Source organism: Salvelinus fontinalis, chromosome 26 (assembly GCF_029448725.1).
Source record: "Salvelinus fontinalis isolate EN_2023a chromosome 26, ASM2944872v1, whole genome shotgun sequence".
NCBI classification, from domain to species: Eukaryota; Metazoa; Chordata; class Actinopteri; order Salmoniformes; family Salmonidae; genus Salvelinus; species Salvelinus fontinalis.
Window position 1 is genome coordinate 21,065,942 of NC_074690.1, and position 20,533 is coordinate 21,086,474.

Consider the following 20,533-nt stretch of genomic DNA (forward strand, 5'->3'; position numbering starts at 1 on the left):
TCATTTTCACCTTTGACACAATAGGCTATTTATTGTGAAACGCACAATAATCATTATACAGTCTTTATTTACAGTGCCTTCGAAAAGAATTCACACCCCAGAAAGAAATCACACCCCTTTTCCACATTTTGTTGTGTTACAGCCTTAATTTAAAATAGGTTAAATTGAGATTTGGTGTCACTGGCCTACACACAATACCCCATAATGTGAAAGTGGAATTATGTTTGTAGACATTTTTACAAATTCACAAAAAATGTAAAGCTGAAATGTCTTGAGTCAATAAGTATTCAATCCCTTTGTTATGGCAAGCCTACATAAGTTCAGGAGTAAACATGTGCTTAACAAGTCACATAATAAGTCGCATGGACTCACTCTGTGTGCAATAGCATTTAACATTATTTTTGAATGACTACCTCATCTCTGTACCCCCACACAATTATCTGTTAGGTCCCTCAGTCGAGCAATGCATTTCAAACACAAATTCAACCACAAATTTCAGGTAGGTTTTCAAATGCCTTGCAAAGAAGGGCACCTAATGGTAGATGGGTAAAAAAAAAAGCAGACATTGAACATCCCTTTGAGCATGTTGAAGTTATTAATTACACTTTGGATGGTGTGTCAATACACCCAGTCACTACAAATATACAGGCGTCCTTTCTTACTCAGATGCCGGAGAGGAAGGAAACCGCTCAGGGATTTCACCATGAGACCAAGGGTGACTTTAAAACAGTTACAGAGTTTAATGGTTGTGTTAGGAAAACTGAGGATGGATACACAACATTGTAGTTACTCCACAATACTGACCTAATTGAGAGTGAAAAGAAGGAAGTCTTTACAGAATAAACATATTCCAAAACATGCATCCTTTTTGCATTAAGGCACTAATGTAAAACTGCCCAAAAAATGTTGCAAAGCAATTAACTTTATGTCCTGAATACAAAGTGTTATGTTTGGGAAAAATCCAATACAACACATCACTTTATATTTTCTAGGATAGTGGTGGCTGCATCATGTTATGGGTATGCTTGTCATAGGCAAGGACTAGGGAGTAAAAAAAAAAAAAATGGAATAGAGCTAAGCACAGGCAAAATCCTAGAGGAAAACCTGGTTCAGTCTGCTTTCCAACAGACACTGGGAGACAAATTCCCCTTTCAGCAGGACAATAACCTAAACCAACAATACACTTACCAAGTTGCTTACCAAGGCAACAGTGAATGTTCCTGGGTGGCCTAGTTACAGTTTTGACTTAAATCTACTTGAAAATTATTGGCAAAACTTGAAAATGTCTAGCAACCAACTTGACAGAGCTTGAATATTTTTTTTAAGAATAATGTGCAAATATTGTACAATGCAGGTGTGCAAAGCACTTAGAGACTTACTCAGAAAGATTCACAGCTGTAATCAATGCCAAAGGTGATTCTAACATATATTGACTCAGGGTTGTGAATAATTACGTAAATAAGATATTTCTGTATTTCAATTTCAATAAATTAGCAACATTTCTAAAAACATGATTTCACTTTGTCATTATGGGGTATTGTGTGTAGATGGGTGAGAAAATAAAATCAATAAAAACCATTTGGAATTTAGGCTGCAGCAACAACATGTGGAATAAGTCAAGAGGTATGAATACTTTCTGAAGGCACTGTATATCATCTCACTTGCATCTTCAGGTCAACATTCTCTTTATACTTCGTTTTATCTGTTTTTATTCACAAACATTTGCCTGAATCTGCAAAGATTAGGCCTAATAATAGAAAAGGAGATGTATTATGTCCTTCCTTTTGTTCTCCCTGAGTTAAAAATATCTCTTTAGGTCTATTTCCATTCTCAAGTTTTCATCATGACATCATCATGGCGCAGTATCCAGTGTGTTTTTTCATTGAAATGGATAATGGAATATTCCATTGCTCAGCGATGGTTCCGACGGTGTGGCAGGACACGGATAGAGGCAGTGCTGTCACGGGTCATGAGGCGTGTCACCAGATCCAGGGTCAGTCCAGCCACTGTCTCCCCGTTCACCTCCAGAATCTCATCCCCAACACCCAGGAGCCCAGAGTACAGGCCCTCCTCAGTACCATCCCCTACCTGCTCCACGTACACACCTGAGACAAGAGAGAGGGGTGGGGGAAGGACCGAGAGGGCGATAGAAAGAGAGAGAGATGGGGAGGGAGGGAGGGGACAATAGGTAATGGTGCAAACACTAAGAATATGTCAATTTAAAATCATTAAATAGTATGTCATTACACACTCGGGTAAAATGCCCTCTAAAACACCCACCTAAAATCCCTGCCATTAGGTTTTTATTGAATATACAGTGCATCCGGAAAGTATTCAGACCCCTTGACTTTTTCCACACTTTGCTATGTTACAGCTGTAACGGTCGTCATATTCGTTCTCCAAATCAGACGAGGAGGAGCATGGATCGGACCAACACGCAGCGAGATATGTAGACATAAAGAATTTAATAGGCAAGACGAACACTGACACGAACTACACTTGATAATTTACAAAATAACAAACAAACGACGTAGACTGACCTGAACATGAGAACTACATATAACGAAGAATGCACAAACAGGAAAAACAAATGAACGAACGAGACAGTACCGTGTGGTGCAACAAAACACAGACACAGCAACAATCACCCACAAACAAACAGTGAGAACAGCCTACCTTAATATGGTTCTCAATCAGAGGAAACGTCAAACACCTGCCTCTAATTGAGAACCATATCAGGCAACACATTTAACCCAACATAGAAACACATAACATAGAATGCCCACCCCAACTCACGCCCTGACCAACTAAACACATACAAAAACAACAGAAAACAGGTCAGGAACGTGACAACAGCCTTATACTAAAATGGATCAAATCGTTTTCCCCCCTCATCAATCTACACACATTACCCCATAATGACAAAGCAAAAACAGGTTTTTAGACATTTTTGTTAATTAATATACAGTACCAGTCAAAAGGTTGGACACATCTACTCATTCACGAGTTTTTATTTATTTGTACTATTTTCTACATTGTAGAATAATAGTGAAGACATTAAAACTCTGAAATAACACATATGGAATCAATCATGTAGTAACCTAAAAAGTGTTAAACAAATCAAAATATATTTTATATTTGAGATTCTTCAAAGTAGCCAACCTTTGCCTTGATGACTGCTTTGCACACGCTTGGCATTCTCTCAACCAGCTTCATGAGGTAGTCACCTGGAACTGTCTCTCATGAGGACCGCCACAGGAAAAGAAGACCCAGAGTTACCTCTGCTGCAGAGGATAAGTTCATTAGAGTTACCAGCCTCAGAAATTGCAGCTCAAATAAATGCTTCACAGAGTTCAAGTAAACAGACACATCTCAACATCAACTGTTCAGAGCAGACTGCGTGAATCAGGCATTCAAGGTCGAAATGCTGCAAAGAAACCATTACTAAAGGACACCAATATGAAGAAGAGACTTTCTTGGGCAAAGAAACATGAGCAATGGACATTAGAAATCTGTCCTTTGGTCTGATGAGTCCAAATTTGAGATTTTTGGTTCCAACCGCCGTGTCTTTGTGAGACGCAGAGTAGGTGAATGTCTCCGTATGTGTGGTTCCCACCATGAAGCATGGAGAAGGAGGTGTAATGGTGTGGGGGTGCTTTGCTGGTGACACTGTCTGTGATTTATTTAGAATTCAAGGCACACTTAACCAGCATGGCTACCACAGCATTCCTCAGCAATACGCCAACCTCTGGTTGGATGGAGAGCATCGCGGCACAGCTATTTTCAGGTCTCTCCAGAGATGTTCAATCGGATTAAAGTCCGGGCTCGGGCATTCAGACGCTTGTACTGAAGCCACTTCTGTGTTGTCTTGGCTGTGTGCTAGGATCGTTGTCCTTTTGGAAGGTGAACAGTCGCCCCAGTCTGAGGTCCTGAGCGCTCTGGTGCAGGTTTTCATCAAGGATCTCTCAGTACTTTGCTCCGGTCATCTTTCCCTCAATCCTGACTAGTCTCCCAGTCCCTGCCACTGAAAAACATCCCCACAGCATGATGCTGCCCCCACCATGGTTCACCGTAGGGATGGTGCCAGGTTTTCTCCAGATGTGACGCTTGGCATTCAGGCCAAAGAGTTCAATCTTGGTTTCATCAGACCAGAGAATCTTGTTTCTCATAGTCTGAGAGTCCTTTAGGTGCCTTTTGGCAAACTGCAAGTGGGCTGTCATGTGCCTTTTACTGAGGAGTGGCTTCTGTCTGGCCACTCTACCATAAAGGCCTGATTGGTAGAGTGCTGCAGAGATGGTTGTCCTTCTGGAAGATTCTCCCATCTCCACAGAGTAACTCTGGAGCTCTGTCAGAGTGACCATTGGATTCTTGGTCACCTCTCTGACAAAGGCCCTTCTCCCCCGATTGCTCAGTTTGGCCGAGCTGCCAGCTCTAGGAAGAGTCTTGGTGGTTCCAAACTTCTTCCATTTAAAAATGATGGAGGCCACTGTGTTCTTGGGGACCTTCAATGCTGCAGAACTTTTTTTGGTACCCTTCCCCAGATCTGTACCTCGACAGAATCCTGTCTTGGAGCTCTACGGACAATTCCTTGGTTTTTGCTCTGACATGCACTGTCAACTGTGGGACCTTACAATAGAAAGGTGTGTGCCTTTCCAAATCATGTCCAATCAATTGAATAAACCACAGGTGAACTCCAATCAAGTTGTAGAAACATCTCAAGGATGATCAATGGAAAGAGGATGCACCTGAGCTCAATTTCAAGTCTCATAGCAAAGGGTCTGAATACTTTTGTAAATAAGGTATTTCTGTTATATATTATTTAATACATTTACAAAAATGGGGTATTGTGTGTAGATTGATAAGGAACACTGTAGTATGTATGTAATTCATTTTAGAATAAGGCTGTAATGTAACAAAATGTCGAAAAATGTAAGGAGTCTGAATACTTTCCGAATGCACTGTACATCCTCACATCCACAACACTAAAATGTAGGCTACATCTAATGGAACCCAGTTACACAGTAATAGTGCTTTAATATACCTGTGACCGGTCGACCTTTGCCTCGAGAGATGACGAACCCAAAAGGGCCGTTAGGGGGTCTGGTGAGCTCCAACCAGAGGGTCCCATCAGGGAAGGCCTGGACGACCCTACCCATTGGACCCATGGGACGCACCACCCGAGGGGCTAACATATCTTCCACGCTCAGGGCTCTCTGGATCATCCTGTAGAGATAGTATATAGAGACATTTCAGTGAAATGTAGTGGGGGTAATTTACCTTCATGAGAAATTAGTGGCAGTTGGTCAGTTTCCTATTGGAAATGGGATCTTACAATAATCTAGCTATATTGTTTTTATATACGTAAGGCATTTTGCCAAGTCAAACATTGCTTAGTGTAAATACGGTCTAGATGACATCACTTCAAGAGCTTTTGGAAAGATGCCTGGATTTGTAGTGTTGTGTCAATAAGGATTACATTATTCACGGTCCTAGTATTTATGTTCCTTATGGTGTCCTGAAATTTGTTGATTGGAATGACATTTCTGTTCCATGACACTTTTTTTTTACCGCTTGAACAATCGGAAAATACAGAGTACTTTTGGCAGTGCTGGTTGATTTAGAGCCTAGACACAATGAGAAATCTATTTTTTCCCTTCTCTCTCTGCGCGCACCGACGCACAAACGCACACACAAACGCACACGCACACACACACACACAGTACCTGGGTGCCAGGCTGTTAGGCACGGACACCTCTCCCAGAATGGTAGAACGCTCCACTCTCCTCTCCAGACTCTGCACAGAGGAGGCTTTCCGAAGCTGGGCCAGTGGGGACACCTGGTGACAGGGAAGGACATTTGTATTTATTAGGGACATTGCAACAGGTGTCATCATCCGTGCAGTTGATGTTGTCTCCTGAGTCCTGACCTTCACAGACAGAGGCGATGTCTGAATACCTAACTTTCCTTCTAAACAGTAAGCATTTTGTGGGTTTCAAAAATAGAAAATTCAATATGCTTTAAATGCCAGGATGTCATACCCATTTTGGATTTTCATGTAGTAAAATTTGCTGCACATTGTTGAGGAAGAGAATCGTCTTTCGAGACCCACGTGTGTCTGACAACAGCTGATAATCAGAGAAGGTGAGGCCCTGTACCAAAATGAACGACTGGCGGGAATCAATGCAATTGTGCAATAAAGGATGCATTCCCAGTAAGATGAGCCTAGTACGCTGATATTCATTGCTTACTGCATTCGTTTTTACTAAACAGTATACGTTCTAATTTGTATGTAGTTAGATTAGTAGACATTATGCAGTAGTAGTAGGCAAGACAGATTTCAGGCACAGCCAGTCTCTTGTATTTTGAATGTCAGCCATGAAAATTGCATCTCAATAAGAAAATGTTAAAGAATGGTGTAAAAGTAAAGTGGCATATGCATTTCTGTTCTTTGACAAATAATTTAGTGAAAACATTTAACAGAACTGAATTGAACTGAATATAAATAAATGTAACTGAACTGAATTGAACTAGATTGAATAGAACTCAACTGAGCTGAGTAGCTGGTGCTTACTGTGTGCAGGGCCTGTAGTGAGGGGGTCCTCTGCAGGCGGGTGTTGGTGTGAGGGCTGTGGGTGGGGCTGGGTGAGGCGGAGCTGGCCCGCGGCGCTGAGATGCTGAGCTGTTCCATGCTGCTGGAGCGCCCTCCCTTCACCAGCCTGCCCACACTGTGCAGCCCGATGGAGGAGAAGAACCGTCGCAGAGATAGCTTGGGTCTGCCGTCCCGCTCTGCCATAGACCTCCTGTACAAGTCACCAACACATACAGACAGAGCAAAACATGTCAGTTGTATGTAAAAAAGCAGGCTGTAAGCGTGAACAGTGGTTTATGTTCGATTGAATCTGTCACCTAGGGATTACAACGCATAGTTCAATTCCTGCAAGATATATTTCAGAGAAACTGTGTTGCCTCCCTGTCAGATTAAGAATAACACACCATTTAAAGGAACCAGAGCCACATTAAACATATATATGGGTCTGACTTGAATTTGGTGTCAGTGGTGGGATCCATACTGACCGAGCCCCCTCTTGGCCATCCTCCCACTGAGCCTCTGCCTTCAGGTGCTCCGCTCTCAGTAACTCTGCCCTCAGGTCCTCTGCTCGGGACACGCCCAAGCAGCGCAGCGCAGGGCGGAACTCTGGAAGAGCCACCAGCAGATCTCGACTCATGTCTCCGCTCAATGCCAGACCTGGAAGACATTTTATGTGTGTAACTGAAAGAAGCATTCAGTGAGCACATCACATCAAGTCTACAGTTCCTTCCAACACAATACATTCTATCTACTCACCAGCTCCATCTGCAGCAGTTTCCCAGAGTTCCGCAGGGGGGAGGTCAGGGGTGATCCTTGCAGGGGAGTACCTGAGGGACGACGGTCGGATGCAGGGGACTAAGGCGGCGCTAGGGGGAGACCCTGGTGGGGCAGAGATAGGACCATCCCCATGATGCTCTGTGGTGATGAGGTCATGCTGTGGGCTTCCCCCTGCCCCCTCATCCAGGTTGATGAGGTGATACTGAACCGAGGGCAGGAGCTTTACCACACGCTGCCCACTTACCCTGCTCTTGCAGCCTGACTTCAGAGCTGACTTAATGGGCAGTGGCGGGGTGGGGGCGTCACTATCCTTGGGACTGCTGTTTCCGGAGGCTCCCACCAGAGGGCGGTCCAGAGCTACAGGACTGCCTAGAGCAAAGGTGACGGCTCGCCTGCACACGTTGACCCTGTTTCTGGGATTTGAGTTTCGACGGTGGGCCCACGAGGCACCATAGGGGCCATGTCCCGAGCCGACCCGTTTCAGCCGGCTCTCTCCCTTCCTGCTGCGCCTCCTCAACTTCCCGAAACCGGAGGACTTCTCCCCCACTCCACCCCCGGCCCCGCCCTCTGTATCCTCTCCCAGAATCAGGACCTCACCGAAGGTGACCCCTGCCGCTTTGGGGTGGATGCTGCTGGGCTGATCTGGTTGGGGGATCCCGTCTGATTGGGCTGGGGGGCCCCAGTTAGAGACCTTCCTGCTTTGATTCTCCTCCGCGTTGCCGGACTGGGGAGGAGCAGTCTCTGGTTCGGGTACTGGAGGATCCCTAAGAATGGATCCACAAGCCTCACATTTCCTCAACACCACCACTACCTCCGTTACCTGGGTAGAAGCAGCGTTCGTGAAACCAACGTCCTCCAGTCTTGGAGTAAGGCCTGTAATGCTTATGCTAGACTCCGCCTTCTTTTCCAGAGTGCCCTTGGATTTCTGTCCCGTGGCCCGCCCACGCTCCCTCACCCGATCCAGGTAGCGAGACTCTGCCTCCTTCTCTGATTCATCCTCAAACCGCACCCTCGTGGGTGAGTTACCATACCGACGATTATGCCCCCCAGGGGAGAGGTCTCTGCATTGTGGGACCAGGAGCGGACCTGATGAGGGAGGGGCTGTCAGCTCTTCCTTGGGTTTAACAGCCACAGCCTTTTGGACCAGTGCTGAATCAATCCCAGACTGCTGCCTCCTGCTGGATAAAACAGGGAAACACACTAAACACTGTATGTAATAATAATAATAATAATAATAACTTCATATTCTTACTCACAGCCTGTACATATTTCCATAGTCACAAATACAAGTACTTCTGCTGACACAAATACATGAAAGCACATGAGTAATCCGTGTATGTGTGTGTTTGAGTGTGTGTGTGTTTAAGTGTGTGTGTTTGAGTGTGTGTTCTCTCATGAGTGCCAGTATTCCTAATACCATTTGCTGTGAATGTATCCCACTGATATAAGAGGGGATTTCAGGAACAAAATACCCATTACAGAAACTGAAACATCATGGTGTGTGTCATCAACATGGTTACATAAGTCATACTATATAACACTCCCTGCATCTTTGTGGAACATCCAATCAGAAACCAGAGTTATGATTCTGAAACGATCAGTCATTGGATGTTACATAATGTCAGATTTTTCAATCACACAGAAAGAAAAAGACAGAGAGAGAAATTAAGAACTGAAAGGAGAGAGATGTGGGAAGGGGTAGACACACTTATATAGAACGGAATATAAAGACAGACAGACAGTCAGACAGACAGACAGACAGACAGACAGACAGACAGACAGACAGACAGACAGACAGACAGACAGACAGACAGACAGACAGACGATCAGGTAGTCAGACTAATAGGGGGGATAGAGATCAACAGAGTTGCAGATACAGCTGACTTACGGGTTGTATCTCTGGGCAGAATGGGAGCGGCGGGTTTGAGGGCGTTCCCCTTTGGCGTGATTGAAGCGGGCTTTTAACCGAGCCCTCTCCAGCAGGAGCATGGCCTGCTCATGTCTGGGGCTCAGAGGAAGTTCCTCAGGGTTGAAGTGTAAGCTGTCAATCACACAGAGATGGAGGGTGAATTGGAGAGGGAGACATAGAAATAGGGAAGGTGATAGAAATGTCGTACCAATTCTCGACAGGAGAGGGGGTAATCACCATGCGGGATCGTTTGTTGGGAGAATTTGGGATCAGGGTGGTCTTTGAGCTAGCGATTGAAGTGGTTACATGTTTGTTTATTTATTGTAGATATGGAAAAATAGCACACCTTTTAACTTTGTAAGGTGTGTCTTCTGTGACAGCATGGAAAGCACCGTTGGGGGCTATCTCCATTTTAAAATACTCAATGTGTTATTATTATACTTCTATGAGTGTATTAGCACCACCTACTGTGGTGGAGTGTGTATTGTCTGAACAGGTATAAAGCTGCTGACCTAGATGGAATTCTGTGATTCTTTGTTAACCCATAGCAAGTACCACCCAGTTGAATACTTCAAAATGGTGAAAGCACTCAATGGTGCTGCCCTTGCTGAGTGCTGCCCATGCTAAAGCAGGCTTTGGTCCAAGTGTGCCCTCTATCTACCTCTATGATATTGATCCTTCACCATTGAAGAAAGAAGTTGTTCTACCCTTTCCTAAATCCTTGCCGTACACAATTGGTGGTAGCAGTGGGATCCGAACCCAAACGATTGAAATGACTGGAGGGGGGAAAAAGATGGGGGGGGTGAGGTTGGGGGCAACCAGACAGTAGTCCAATATTGCTGTACTATCAATGGCTTGCTGAATTAAACGTCTCTTAGCATATTGCTGATGTGATTAACGAGGTTCATTAAAAAAATTCTGGTCTACAGATAAGGTCAAAGTCCACATTTTGTGTAGCCCTGAAATCATTTGAAATGTATTTTGTCTTGAATCATTTGCCTGCACCACACATCTAGCCTCATAATTACCAGACCAATTACCTCTGCGCTATTTCCCTTGTAGCGAACATTCATGTAAACTTGCGAGATCAGGTGGTTTGCAAAGCTACCACACATCTGGTGCCTTCAGTTGTACCGAGCTGATCCTGCACAGTTACATATCCAAAGAACATTATACGCCCTACGGATAGAGTTAAAGAGAATGGAGCTCTGAACGTCAATCTTCTACGCTAAGCCTTCTTATGTAATAGCCGATTGGACTGGGGCGTGGTAGCGAGTTTAGCCTTGGTATTGTACTTCATCCCCTGTATTCCAGTTGATCCTATGTTCTATGTGCTTCAGTGGCCAAAATAGTATGATACGCCGGTGGATTATCCCTGTCACCAACACACTCTTCCATTCCTGTATGTACGGAGAATGGAGGAAGATTTTGTGTACGCATTCAGCTTAGTTTTGTAATGCTCGTATTTATTATTTATAAAGAAGTTCACTTTATTGGTCAATTGCACACAAGGTCCAATTGAAATTTGACTTCCACTTTTAACCCAACCCCTCCAAAAGACACATATTTACAGTTGAAGTCGGAAGTTAACAAACACTTAGTTTGGAGTCATTAAAACTTATTTTCAACCACTCCACAAATTTCGTGTTAACAAACTATAGTTTTGGCAAGTCGGTTAGGACATCTACTTTGTGCATGACAGAACAAATATTTCCAACAATTGTTTACAGACAGATTATTTCACTTATAATTCACTGTATCACAATTCCAGTGGGTCAGAAGTTTATATACACTAAGTTGACTGTGCCTTTAAACAGCTTGGAAAATTCCAGAAAATTATATCATGCTTTAGAAGCTTCTGATAGGCTAATTGACATCATTTGAGTCAATTGGAAGTGTACCTGTGGATGTATTTCAAGGCCTACCTTCAAACACAGGGCCTCTTTGCTTGACATCTTGGGAAAATCAAAAGAAATCAGCCAAGACCTCAGAAAAAAATTGATGACCTCCACAAGTCTCAAATCAAATCAAAGTTTATTTGTCACGTGCACCGAATACAACAGGTGTAGATCTTACAGTGAAATGCTTACTTACAGGCTCTAACCAATAGTGCAAAAAGGTATTAGGTGAACAATAGGTAAGTTAAGAAATAAAAACAACAGTAAAAATACAGGCTATATACAGTAGCGAGGCTATAAAAGTAGCGAGGCTACATACAGACACCGGTTAGTCAGGCTGATTGAGGTAGTATGTACATGTAGATATGGTTAACGTGACTATGCATATATGATGAACAGAGAGTAGCAGTAGCGTAAAAGAGGGGTTGGCGGGTGGTGGGTGGGACACAATGCAGATAGCCCGGTTAGCCAATGTGCGGGAGCAGTGGTTGGTCGGCCCAATTGAGGTAGTATATACATAAGTGTATAGTTATAATGACTATGCATATATGATAAACAGAGAGTAGCAGCAGCATAAAAAGAGGGGTTGGGGGGGTTGGGGGGGGGCTCACAATGCAAATAGTCCGGGTAGCCATTTGATTACCTGTTCAGGAGCCTTATGGCTTTGGGGTAAAAACTATTGAGAAGCCTTTTTGTCCTAGACTTGGCACTCCGGTACCGCTTGCCATGCGGTAGTAGAGAGAACAGTCTATAACTGGGGTGGCTGGGGTCTTTGACAATTTTTAGGGCCTTCCTCTGACACTGCCTGTGTAGAGGTCCTGGATGGCAGGCAGCTTAGCCCCAGTGATGTACTAGGCCATACGCACTACCCTTGTAGTGCCTTGCGGTCAGAGGCCGAGCAATTGCCGTACCAGGCAGTGATGCAACCAGTCAGGATGCTCTCGATGTTGCAGCTGTAGAACCTTTTGAGGATCTCAGGACCCATGCCAAATCTTTTTAGTTTCCTGAGGGGGAATAGGTTTTGTCATGCCCTCTGCACGACTGTGTTGGTGTGTTTGTACCATTCTAGTTTGTTGTTGATGTGGACACCAAGGAACTTGAAGCTCTCAACCTGCTCCACTACAGCCCCGTCGATGAGAATGGGGGCGTGCTCGGTCCTCCTTTTCCTGTAGTCCACAATAATCTCCTTAGTCTTGGTTACGTTGAGGGATAGGTTGTTATTCTGGCACCACCCGGCCAGGTCTCTGACCTCCTCCCTATAGGCTGTCTCGTCGTTGTCGGTGATCAGGCCTACCACTGTTGTGTCGTCTGCAAACTTAATGATGGTGTTGGAGTCGTGCCTGGCCATGCAGTCGTGGGTGAACAGGGAGTACAGGAGGGGACTGAGCACGCACTCCTGGGGAGCTCCAGTGTTGAGGATCAGCTTGGCAGATGTGTTGCTACCTACTCTCACCGCCTGGGGGCAGCCCGTCAGGAAGTCCAGGATCCAGTTGCAGAGGGAGGTGTTTAGTCCCAGGATCCTTAGCTTAGTGATGAGCTTAGAGGGTACTATGGTGTTAAACGCTGAGCTGTAGTCAATGAACAGCATTCTCACATAAGTGTTCCTTTTGTCCAGGTGGGAAAGGGAAGTGTGGAGTGCAATAGAGACTGCATCATCTGTGGATTTGGTTGTGCGCCCGTAAAACTGCTGCCATATCTCCTTGGGAGCAATTTCCAAACGCCTGAAGGTACCACGTTCATCTGTACAAACAATAGTACGCAAGTATTAACACCATGGGACCACACAGACGTCACACGGCTCAGGAAGGAGAAACATTCTGTCTCCTAGAGATGAACATTCTTTGGTGCGAAAAGTACAAATCAATCCCAGAACAACAGCAAAGGACCTTGTGCTGGGGGAAACAGGTACAAAAGTATCTATATCCACAGTAAAACGAGTCCTATATCGACATAACCTGAAATGCCGCTCAGCAAAGAAGAAGTCACTGCTCCAAAACCGCCATAAAAAAGCCAGACTACAGTTTACAACTGCACATGGGGACAAAGAGTGTAGTTTTTGGAGAAATGTCCTCTGGTCTGATGAAACAAAAATGGAACTGTTTGGCCATAATGACCATCATTATGTTTGGGGGAAAAAGGGGGTGGCTTGCAAGCCGAGGAACACCAACCCAACCGTGAAGCACGGGGGTAGCAGCATCATGTTGTGGGGGGGCTTTGCTGCAGGAGGGACTGGTGCACTTCACAAAATAGATGGCATCATGAGGGAGGAAAATTATGTGGATATATTGAAGAAACATCTCAAGACATCAGTCAGGAAGTTAAAGCTTGGTCGCAAATGGGTCTTCCCAATGTACAATGACCCCAAGCATATTTCCAAAGTTGTGGCAAAATGGCTAAAGGGCAACAAAGTCAAGGTATTGGAGTGGCCATCACAAATCACTGACCTCAATCCCATAGACAATATGTGGGCAGAACTGAAAAAGCGACAGGGAATTTTTACTAGGATTAAATGTCAGGAATTGTGAAAAACTGAGTTTAAATGTATTTGGCTAAGGTGTATGTAAACTTCCGACTTCAACTGTACATATACAGGTTTTGGATAGGTGCAGGGGGCTGTCACACTGGACGCCCGGGGAGCTGTTGTTGTAGGGGGTTAAGTGCCTTGTTCAAGGGCACAATGGCAGACAATGGCATCTAGCATTTGATTTGTTGCCAGCTCACTTCCTGACAGATTTTCCCAGTAAGGAGCTGGATTTGAAATGGCAACCCTCTGGTTGATGGCCCGCCTCTCTAACCACTAGGCCTCCTATCCTCTACTTCCAGTTTCATGGGAGATGTGTGATCTGATGTTATATGCTATATTAGCATCTTTACGTAGCTTATGTTTCAATCTACAAAACAAATTGGACAGGATAGTTGACTGCTTTACATACAAATAATATTTAGGGGGCAAAAACTATCCCTAAAAAAGGTGGTTCCTCACCTCACACACTTACCACTTTTCTATGTAGACAGACACTAGTGTGATATTCCTTACCCGGGAAGTTCAAGCAGCTCCTGTTGTGGAATGGTTAAATCCCACTCATTGTTCCAGGAGGCAGATGCATCTGGAGACACTGAAAACAGAACTTTACCCATTAAAATAAAGCTTTCCAAACCTAGTTCCATGCAATGCAAATGGACCCTCACGCAACAATTGCTACAAATCCAAAGGAACAGTTCGACAAGCTGAGTATTACACAATGCTATTACATTGTTATACAAAACCAATTTCAATTCACATGGTTGAAGTTTGGGGTGGAGATGCTTCAAATACATTTTATGGCAGGATATGTTGCTCACAGTTAAGCTGTAATGCAAATATAGCAGCAGAAGTGCATTGTTAAAGCATGTATGCAGGTACAAAACTGCCAAGGGCTTTACTCAACCATAATGGTTTCCATAAGCCCCACATCACATCAAACCCATGGACTGTCCCCAAGTTCATCTCTGATCCTCCTAATGCCTGTCAGATTCATGGGCCTTACATAAACGCCATAACGGCAGGAACAGAGAGGTATTAAAACATTATCATCTGATCATGCCCTGCACTCAGTGCACTGCACTATATAAAAAAAAATACTGTGGATCAACCGAAAAAATGTACTTCAACTGGTTACAAGTAAATGAGTATGGCTTTCTCAATTGAAAAATACTACATTTGTTGAAACCAAATATATGATTCAATGACAACTGTTTTATTTTAATATTACCTAACATATATTTCAAGTTGTAACCTATTTATTTCAACACTTAACTTACTTTTCCCCTTTGGTTAAACCTAATAAATAACAAATACAAACTAATATTTAATGTAAATACAACCCATGTTTTCACCTTGTTCCAAGTTCACTTTTTAATTTGGAATTACCCAAAGGTATTCAATTGGGTTACAACCATCAAACAGGCAAAGAGTTAATACTGGACTAAGATCGAATCCTATTACACCAGGTCTGCCGCTCTTCAGATGTGGCAGGGCTTTTAAAACTATCACGTATTACAAAGGGAAACCCAGCCGAGATCTGACCATTGAAACGAGCCTACCAGACAAGCTAAATGCCTTCTATGCTCGCTTCGAGGGCAAGCAACACTGAACCATGCATGTGAGCAAGACAAGCAACACTGAACCTCAATGTGAGCAAGACAAGCAACACTGAACCTCAATGTGAGCAAGACAAGCAACACTGAACCTCAATGTGAGCAAGACAAGCAACACTGAACCTTAATGTGAGCAAGACAAGCAACACTGAACCTTAATGTAAGCAAGACAAAGGAGCTGATCGTGGACTACAGGAAAAGGCGGGCCGAACAGGCCCCCATTAACATCGACGGGGCTGTAGTGGAGCAGGTCGAGAGTTTCAAGTTCCTTGGTGTCCACATCACCAACGAACTATCATGGTCCAAACATACCAAGACAGTCGTGAAGAGGGCACGACAAAACCTTTTCCCCCTCAGGAGACTGAAAAGATTTGACATGGGCCCCCAGATCCTCAAAAGGTTCTACAGCTGCACTATCAAGAGCATCCTGAACGATATCATCACCACCTGCTATGGCAACTGCTCGGCATCTGACCGTAAGGCGCTACAGAGGGTAGTGCGAACGGCCCAGTATCTCACTGGGGTCGAACTCCCTGTCATCCAGGACCTCTATACCAGGCAGTGTCAGAGGATGAATTGTCAAAAAATTATCAAAGACTCCAGCCACCCAAGTCATAGACTGTTCTCTCTGCTACCGCACAGCAAACGGTACCCTTTTTGCACTAACTCTTTTTGACTCTACGCACACACACTGGACTCACACACACACACACACAAACACACACACACACACACGCACATACTTACAACGACACTCCAACACATACACACACACTGCTGCTACTGTCCATTATCTATCCTGCTGCCTAGTCACTTTACCCCTACCTATATGTACATATCTACCTCAATTTCCTCCTACCCCTGCACATCAACTCAGTCCTGGTACCCATGTACTGTATATAGCCAAGCTATCATTGCTCATTGTGTATTTATTCTTTGTGTTACTTTTAATTACATTTTTATTATATTTTTTATAGTATTCTACATTGTTGGGAAGGGCCCATAAGCATTTCACTGTTAGTCTACACCTGTTGTTTACGAAGCATGTGACAATAAAAACTTGATTTGAAGCAATCAAAATCAATTTCTTGTAAATCAAGAAATTAAGTTGGTTCAATAACTTTAAATAATGTTTCCAAACATATTCTTTTCACAAGACGCCCAAATTTAGTAGCCTCAATCAAGCATTGTCTACCTTAACAATGTAACCTTATCTGGCTCTTTAGTATCAGATGTACTTATGCAAGTATCACTACAAATGTAGGTGAATACACATTTTTGGTTGAATAACAAATACTATAGACCACATTAACTGGAATGACATTCACTCTCACAGGTGGGCAAAAAGAACAAACTGAAAGCCTCACCCCCAATATGCCGTGCCTCCAACTCTTCTGATAGGCTGCTGCTGCTACATTGCTCCCCACCACTATTCAATGTGAAACCGCATGAGGTGTTGAAAGCAATTTAGAAGCTTTTATTCAATTCAAAAAATCACATTGAGCTGTCAAATTTGTTATTTGATTTCAGTCAAATTGAATAGAATAGGTTGAACTAGCCAAAGCGTAACACACACACACAGCGCTAAAAATAGCTACACAACACCAGCACATCTGTTCCTCTAAGTGCTCCTGATGGTGGGAGGTGCTGACAGAAATAGAATGCATAGCTCTGTATCTGTATCTCATGGTCAATTTACAGTAATTCATCTGACACATGATCACAGTTGTAAGCACACATTGATATGCTTTATAATTCCTGAATTTAACAATCAATTACGCCTGGCTTGCTTACAAAACAATTGTTATCTAATTTAAAAGGAGGTGCATGTAAAACGTGCAACTAAGCCCTCCTCCCCAACCCTATCATGATTGAGCAAATTATTTGTGTTCCAAAGTGTGATTTGTTTACCTCCCATTCTCTTGATGGACACTTTGTCCCACAGCACATGTTCTACCATGTTCTTAAACCATGAGAGGCCCAGAATGGGATACTTTGGCTGCATTTACACAGGCAGCCCAATTCTGATTTTTTTTCTCACTAATTGGTCTTTTGACCAACAAGATCAGATCTGAAAAACATTCTGATGTGAAAAGATCTGATATGATTTGTCAAAAGACCAATTAGTGGAAAAAAATATTGGTCTGCCTTTGTAAATGCAGCCATGGTAAATATGATTCTTTTTTTTATTGAATTTACCTCTCAAAGACTTGTTTAACAACAAGGTGTACCAAGATGTATTTTCTAAACTGGAACTTCATACCATCTCTCTTGTCTATCTGGTCAACACAGAGGTACGGGATGTCCACGCCGCCTTTCTCCTCGACTCTCTTGGTGTTCCTTCGTCTGTTCACTGACCGCCCTCTGGCTCTCTGGTTGGCCTCCACTGTATCCCCCAGCGAAAGCGCCCCTTCCTGCGAGTACACACTTTCCCAGCTCTCCGCCCTCCACAGCCCCCCCACGGGATCCATAGGCTCCTTCGCTTCTTTCTTATCACACCTCTCCAGGTAGCAGTCCAGGCTGTCCGAACGCAGCATGTTCCAACACCCTTCACTCTCGTCCCTGTCCTCATCTACAGAATCCACAGAAGCCAGTCTTGACTTACTCTGGGGCCCTGAGAGGGTGGCATTTGCAGGGGGTTCGTCCTTCAGACGTACAAATGACGAGAGTATGGGCATTGTAGTCTGAGTGCCCACAGTAGACTGAGTGCTCACCCTATTCAGAATCAGAGTCTCTGGGCGTGCTACCCTCCAGAATCCTTTAGGAGGTGCCCAGTGTCTGTGAGAGGAGGAAGAAGAGGTGGAGGAGGATGCAGGAGCGGGCTTTGAAGAAGGAGGGTGGTCCTCCTTGGTTGCGCCGGTGCTGTCTGACTGGATATTCTCCAAGCTCTCCAAGCTGGCCCCCTCCCCCAAACCGCGAGGCTGCCCCGGCACACTCCCAGCTGGGCCTCCCCTCTCCCCCTTCTCTGCTCCCTTCCCCATGGCACCCCAGCTCTCCTTCTCCCTCTGTGGTTCAGTCGGGTCGGTGTGGAGCTGTACCCTGGCCACCACCTCTTCCTCTACCTCGTCTTCACTACTGCTGGACCTCCTCCTCTGGTCAAAGTGCCGGAAGGGCACAGGCGGTGGCACCTCCCCCCTGCCGCGGCCCTTCTGCTTGGGCAGGGCCTGGAATGAGACAGGTCCCTCTACCTGGAGCTCTGAGGCCATATTGTCCTCCCTCACCCTCTCCCTCTTTCTCTCTTTCCCTCCGGTTCTCTGGGAGAGATTATTCACCTTGGACTGCAGGGAATAGACGGCAGAGCCTGAAGGATGGAGGGGGGGAGGGGAAAGCGAGGGAGAGGAGGGAGAGAGTGTGCTGGGCTTGGGGACAAGACTCAGGATGAGGCCCCGGTCATCAGAGGCTCTTGACCGAAGCGGAGAGCTGGCAGGAGCCAATGTTTGTGTGATATGGACCTCTTCCTCCTCCATTGGCTGGCAAGGCAAAGAGGAAAAGTCTGATTGGAACCTAATGTGGAAAAAGGATCATTGTTTGTTGCCTCTGGTAAAATAGTCTCACTAGGCCTAGGATGCCTAAAGTAGTGGATTCAATTCACTTTGTACTCTTTATCCAATGATTACTGCGTAGGATAATCCTTTGGAATGGAAATAGGCCACCAGTGCATGAGAAGCCTGTGTGTGGCTGGCATGTACTGACAATATAAAAGTGTTGTTGTCATCAAAGACATTTGATGAAGAGGTTATAGAAAATAAAATAGGGATTTGGCTACATGTAATTTTATTCTAATAGAATAAAAATAGTTTTCTTTATAATCAGTTGCAGAATGATTAGGCACTGGATTTGTCCAGTTCTGTTACGTGTTAATAAAACTAAGTAAAAGGACAAGAATGATCTATTACTAAGCACCCAACTGTAGGCTATCATCACACATGGATGAATGACCTAGTTGACTTTGAAAGAATTCCCCTGACATTTCAATTGAACCAAACAGGATAATAACACACTATCACAAAATGATTTAAAAGTGACAAAAAAAACAATGGTATTAATGACAGGACAAAAACACATCATGACAAGGTCAATCATTTACCTGGAAAGATCTTGGTGATATCTTATTTAGATGCAATTCACCACAGTTGAAGAAACTCACGTTCCGTGCCGACTTAAATTGGGCAGGCACAACGACCCACAGCTAAACCTGCGCTCTGTGGCACAAGCTTGAGCGTAATGGACTAAACTCCAGTATCAGAAACGTCCTTCACCATAGAGTGGAGTTTAGTCGGCTAGCTTGAACACATCCTCTGACCCGACTGACTAGCTGTCGGAAACATTTGTCATAAAAAGTAAAGTAACTTTCTCCTGTGTTGTTGTTCTCCGTTTTATTCTGCACTGTTATGGTTTGACGGCAGCCAGCCCAGCTTCAGACGGAGTGAGTCCACGAGCGGACGGTGACCTGCTCCCAGTGAGCGAACAGGCGGTCTCTCAATATTCATGATTGGTCCGTTAATCCCTTCAGAAATCAGACGGATTAGACAAAAATGGAAATACAAAATGCGTGTTTTCATTTCACCCTGGCTGACTGAAGCTATCCGTTGCGTAAGTGGATGCAATAGCAGGCTACCCACCGCACACACACGGCTGAGTCTGTGCGCTCAGTCACATAAACAATCTGCGCAGGAGCATCTTTGGTGGAACCTCGCCCAACATGATATTATCATCACATTTTTTTTGTGGGCTACCCAAAGCTTGCGAACAAAATGTAATGTTGTAATTAAAGGCAAAATGCCTAATTTCAAGCTTGAGTCTGTCACTGTTTGGCTGAGGGGAGAAGCTGGGGAGATGTAGCCTACCATCTACCACCCTAAAATGAACGGAGCTTTGGATGAAAGAACTGACATGTCCCTGAGATTGTTTAAAAATGTTTTGGTGATGGAGATATGGGGCAACGTGCCATATCCAGCAAATGTCACAACTGGATGTGACAATGCTGCTCTACCTTTTTACTGTACACTGGCATTCTCTCACCAACAGGGGGTGGACTCGCTCCTCGTTCAACTCCAAAGTTAGCTAACCATTGCAAAAACGTTGTGCAACGGAAACCTTTTACCGTGTCCTCTAGGAACCAAACAGAAGCAAACAGAGCAAACGGTGAGGAACCTATCTGAATGTGTCCAATAGAAACTCTCGTTATAGTTGCAAAATGTATTGGAGAAAATGGTTTCCGTT

At 44.4% G+C, this 20,533-nt stretch overlaps 2 protein-coding genes across 5 annotated transcripts in view; one reads left to right on the plus strand and one right to left on the minus strand.

The window, feature by feature from the left end:
* si:ch211-13f8.1 (uncharacterized) lies at positions 1-20,507 on the minus strand. Of its 4 annotated transcripts, XR_008754698.1 has the most exons (11): positions 19,398-20,507; positions 17,574-18,814; positions 14,211-14,289; positions 9,255-9,407; positions 7,346-8,544; positions 7,075-7,246; positions 6,572-6,800; positions 5,724-5,836; positions 5,042-5,223; positions 3,163-3,284; positions 2,020-2,105 (listed from the first exon to the last, which is right to left on the minus strand). XR_008754698.1 is itself a non-coding variant. In XM_055882975.1 (10 exons), the coding sequence occupies exons 2-10, from the start codon at positions 18,775-18,777 to the stop codon at positions 1,912-1,914; spliced, it is 3,525 nt and encodes a 1,174-aa protein (XP_055738950.1). In that variant the 5' UTR covers positions 18,778-18,780; positions 19,398-20,507; the 3' UTR covers positions 1-1,911. The 4 variants fall into 4 exon arrangements, 3 of the variants coding, with proteins under 3 accessions (XP_055738950.1, XP_055738951.1, XP_055738949.1); XM_055882975.1 differs by lacking the exon at positions 3,163-3,284 and having other exon boundaries at positions 1-2,105; positions 17,574-18,780; XM_055882976.1 differs by lacking the exon at positions 3,163-3,284 and having other exon boundaries at positions 1-2,105; positions 7,346-8,541.
* The window catches only part of rc3h1b (ring finger and CCCH-type domains 1b), a 26,912-nt gene continuing 26,779 nt past the window's right edge, over positions 20,401-20,533 (plus strand). Inside the window, exon 1 of the mRNA XM_055882978.1 lies at positions 20,401-20,455. The gene's annotated coding sequence lies outside the window, so the exon portion shown is untranslated. The remainder of the gene's footprint in view (positions 20,456-20,533) is intronic.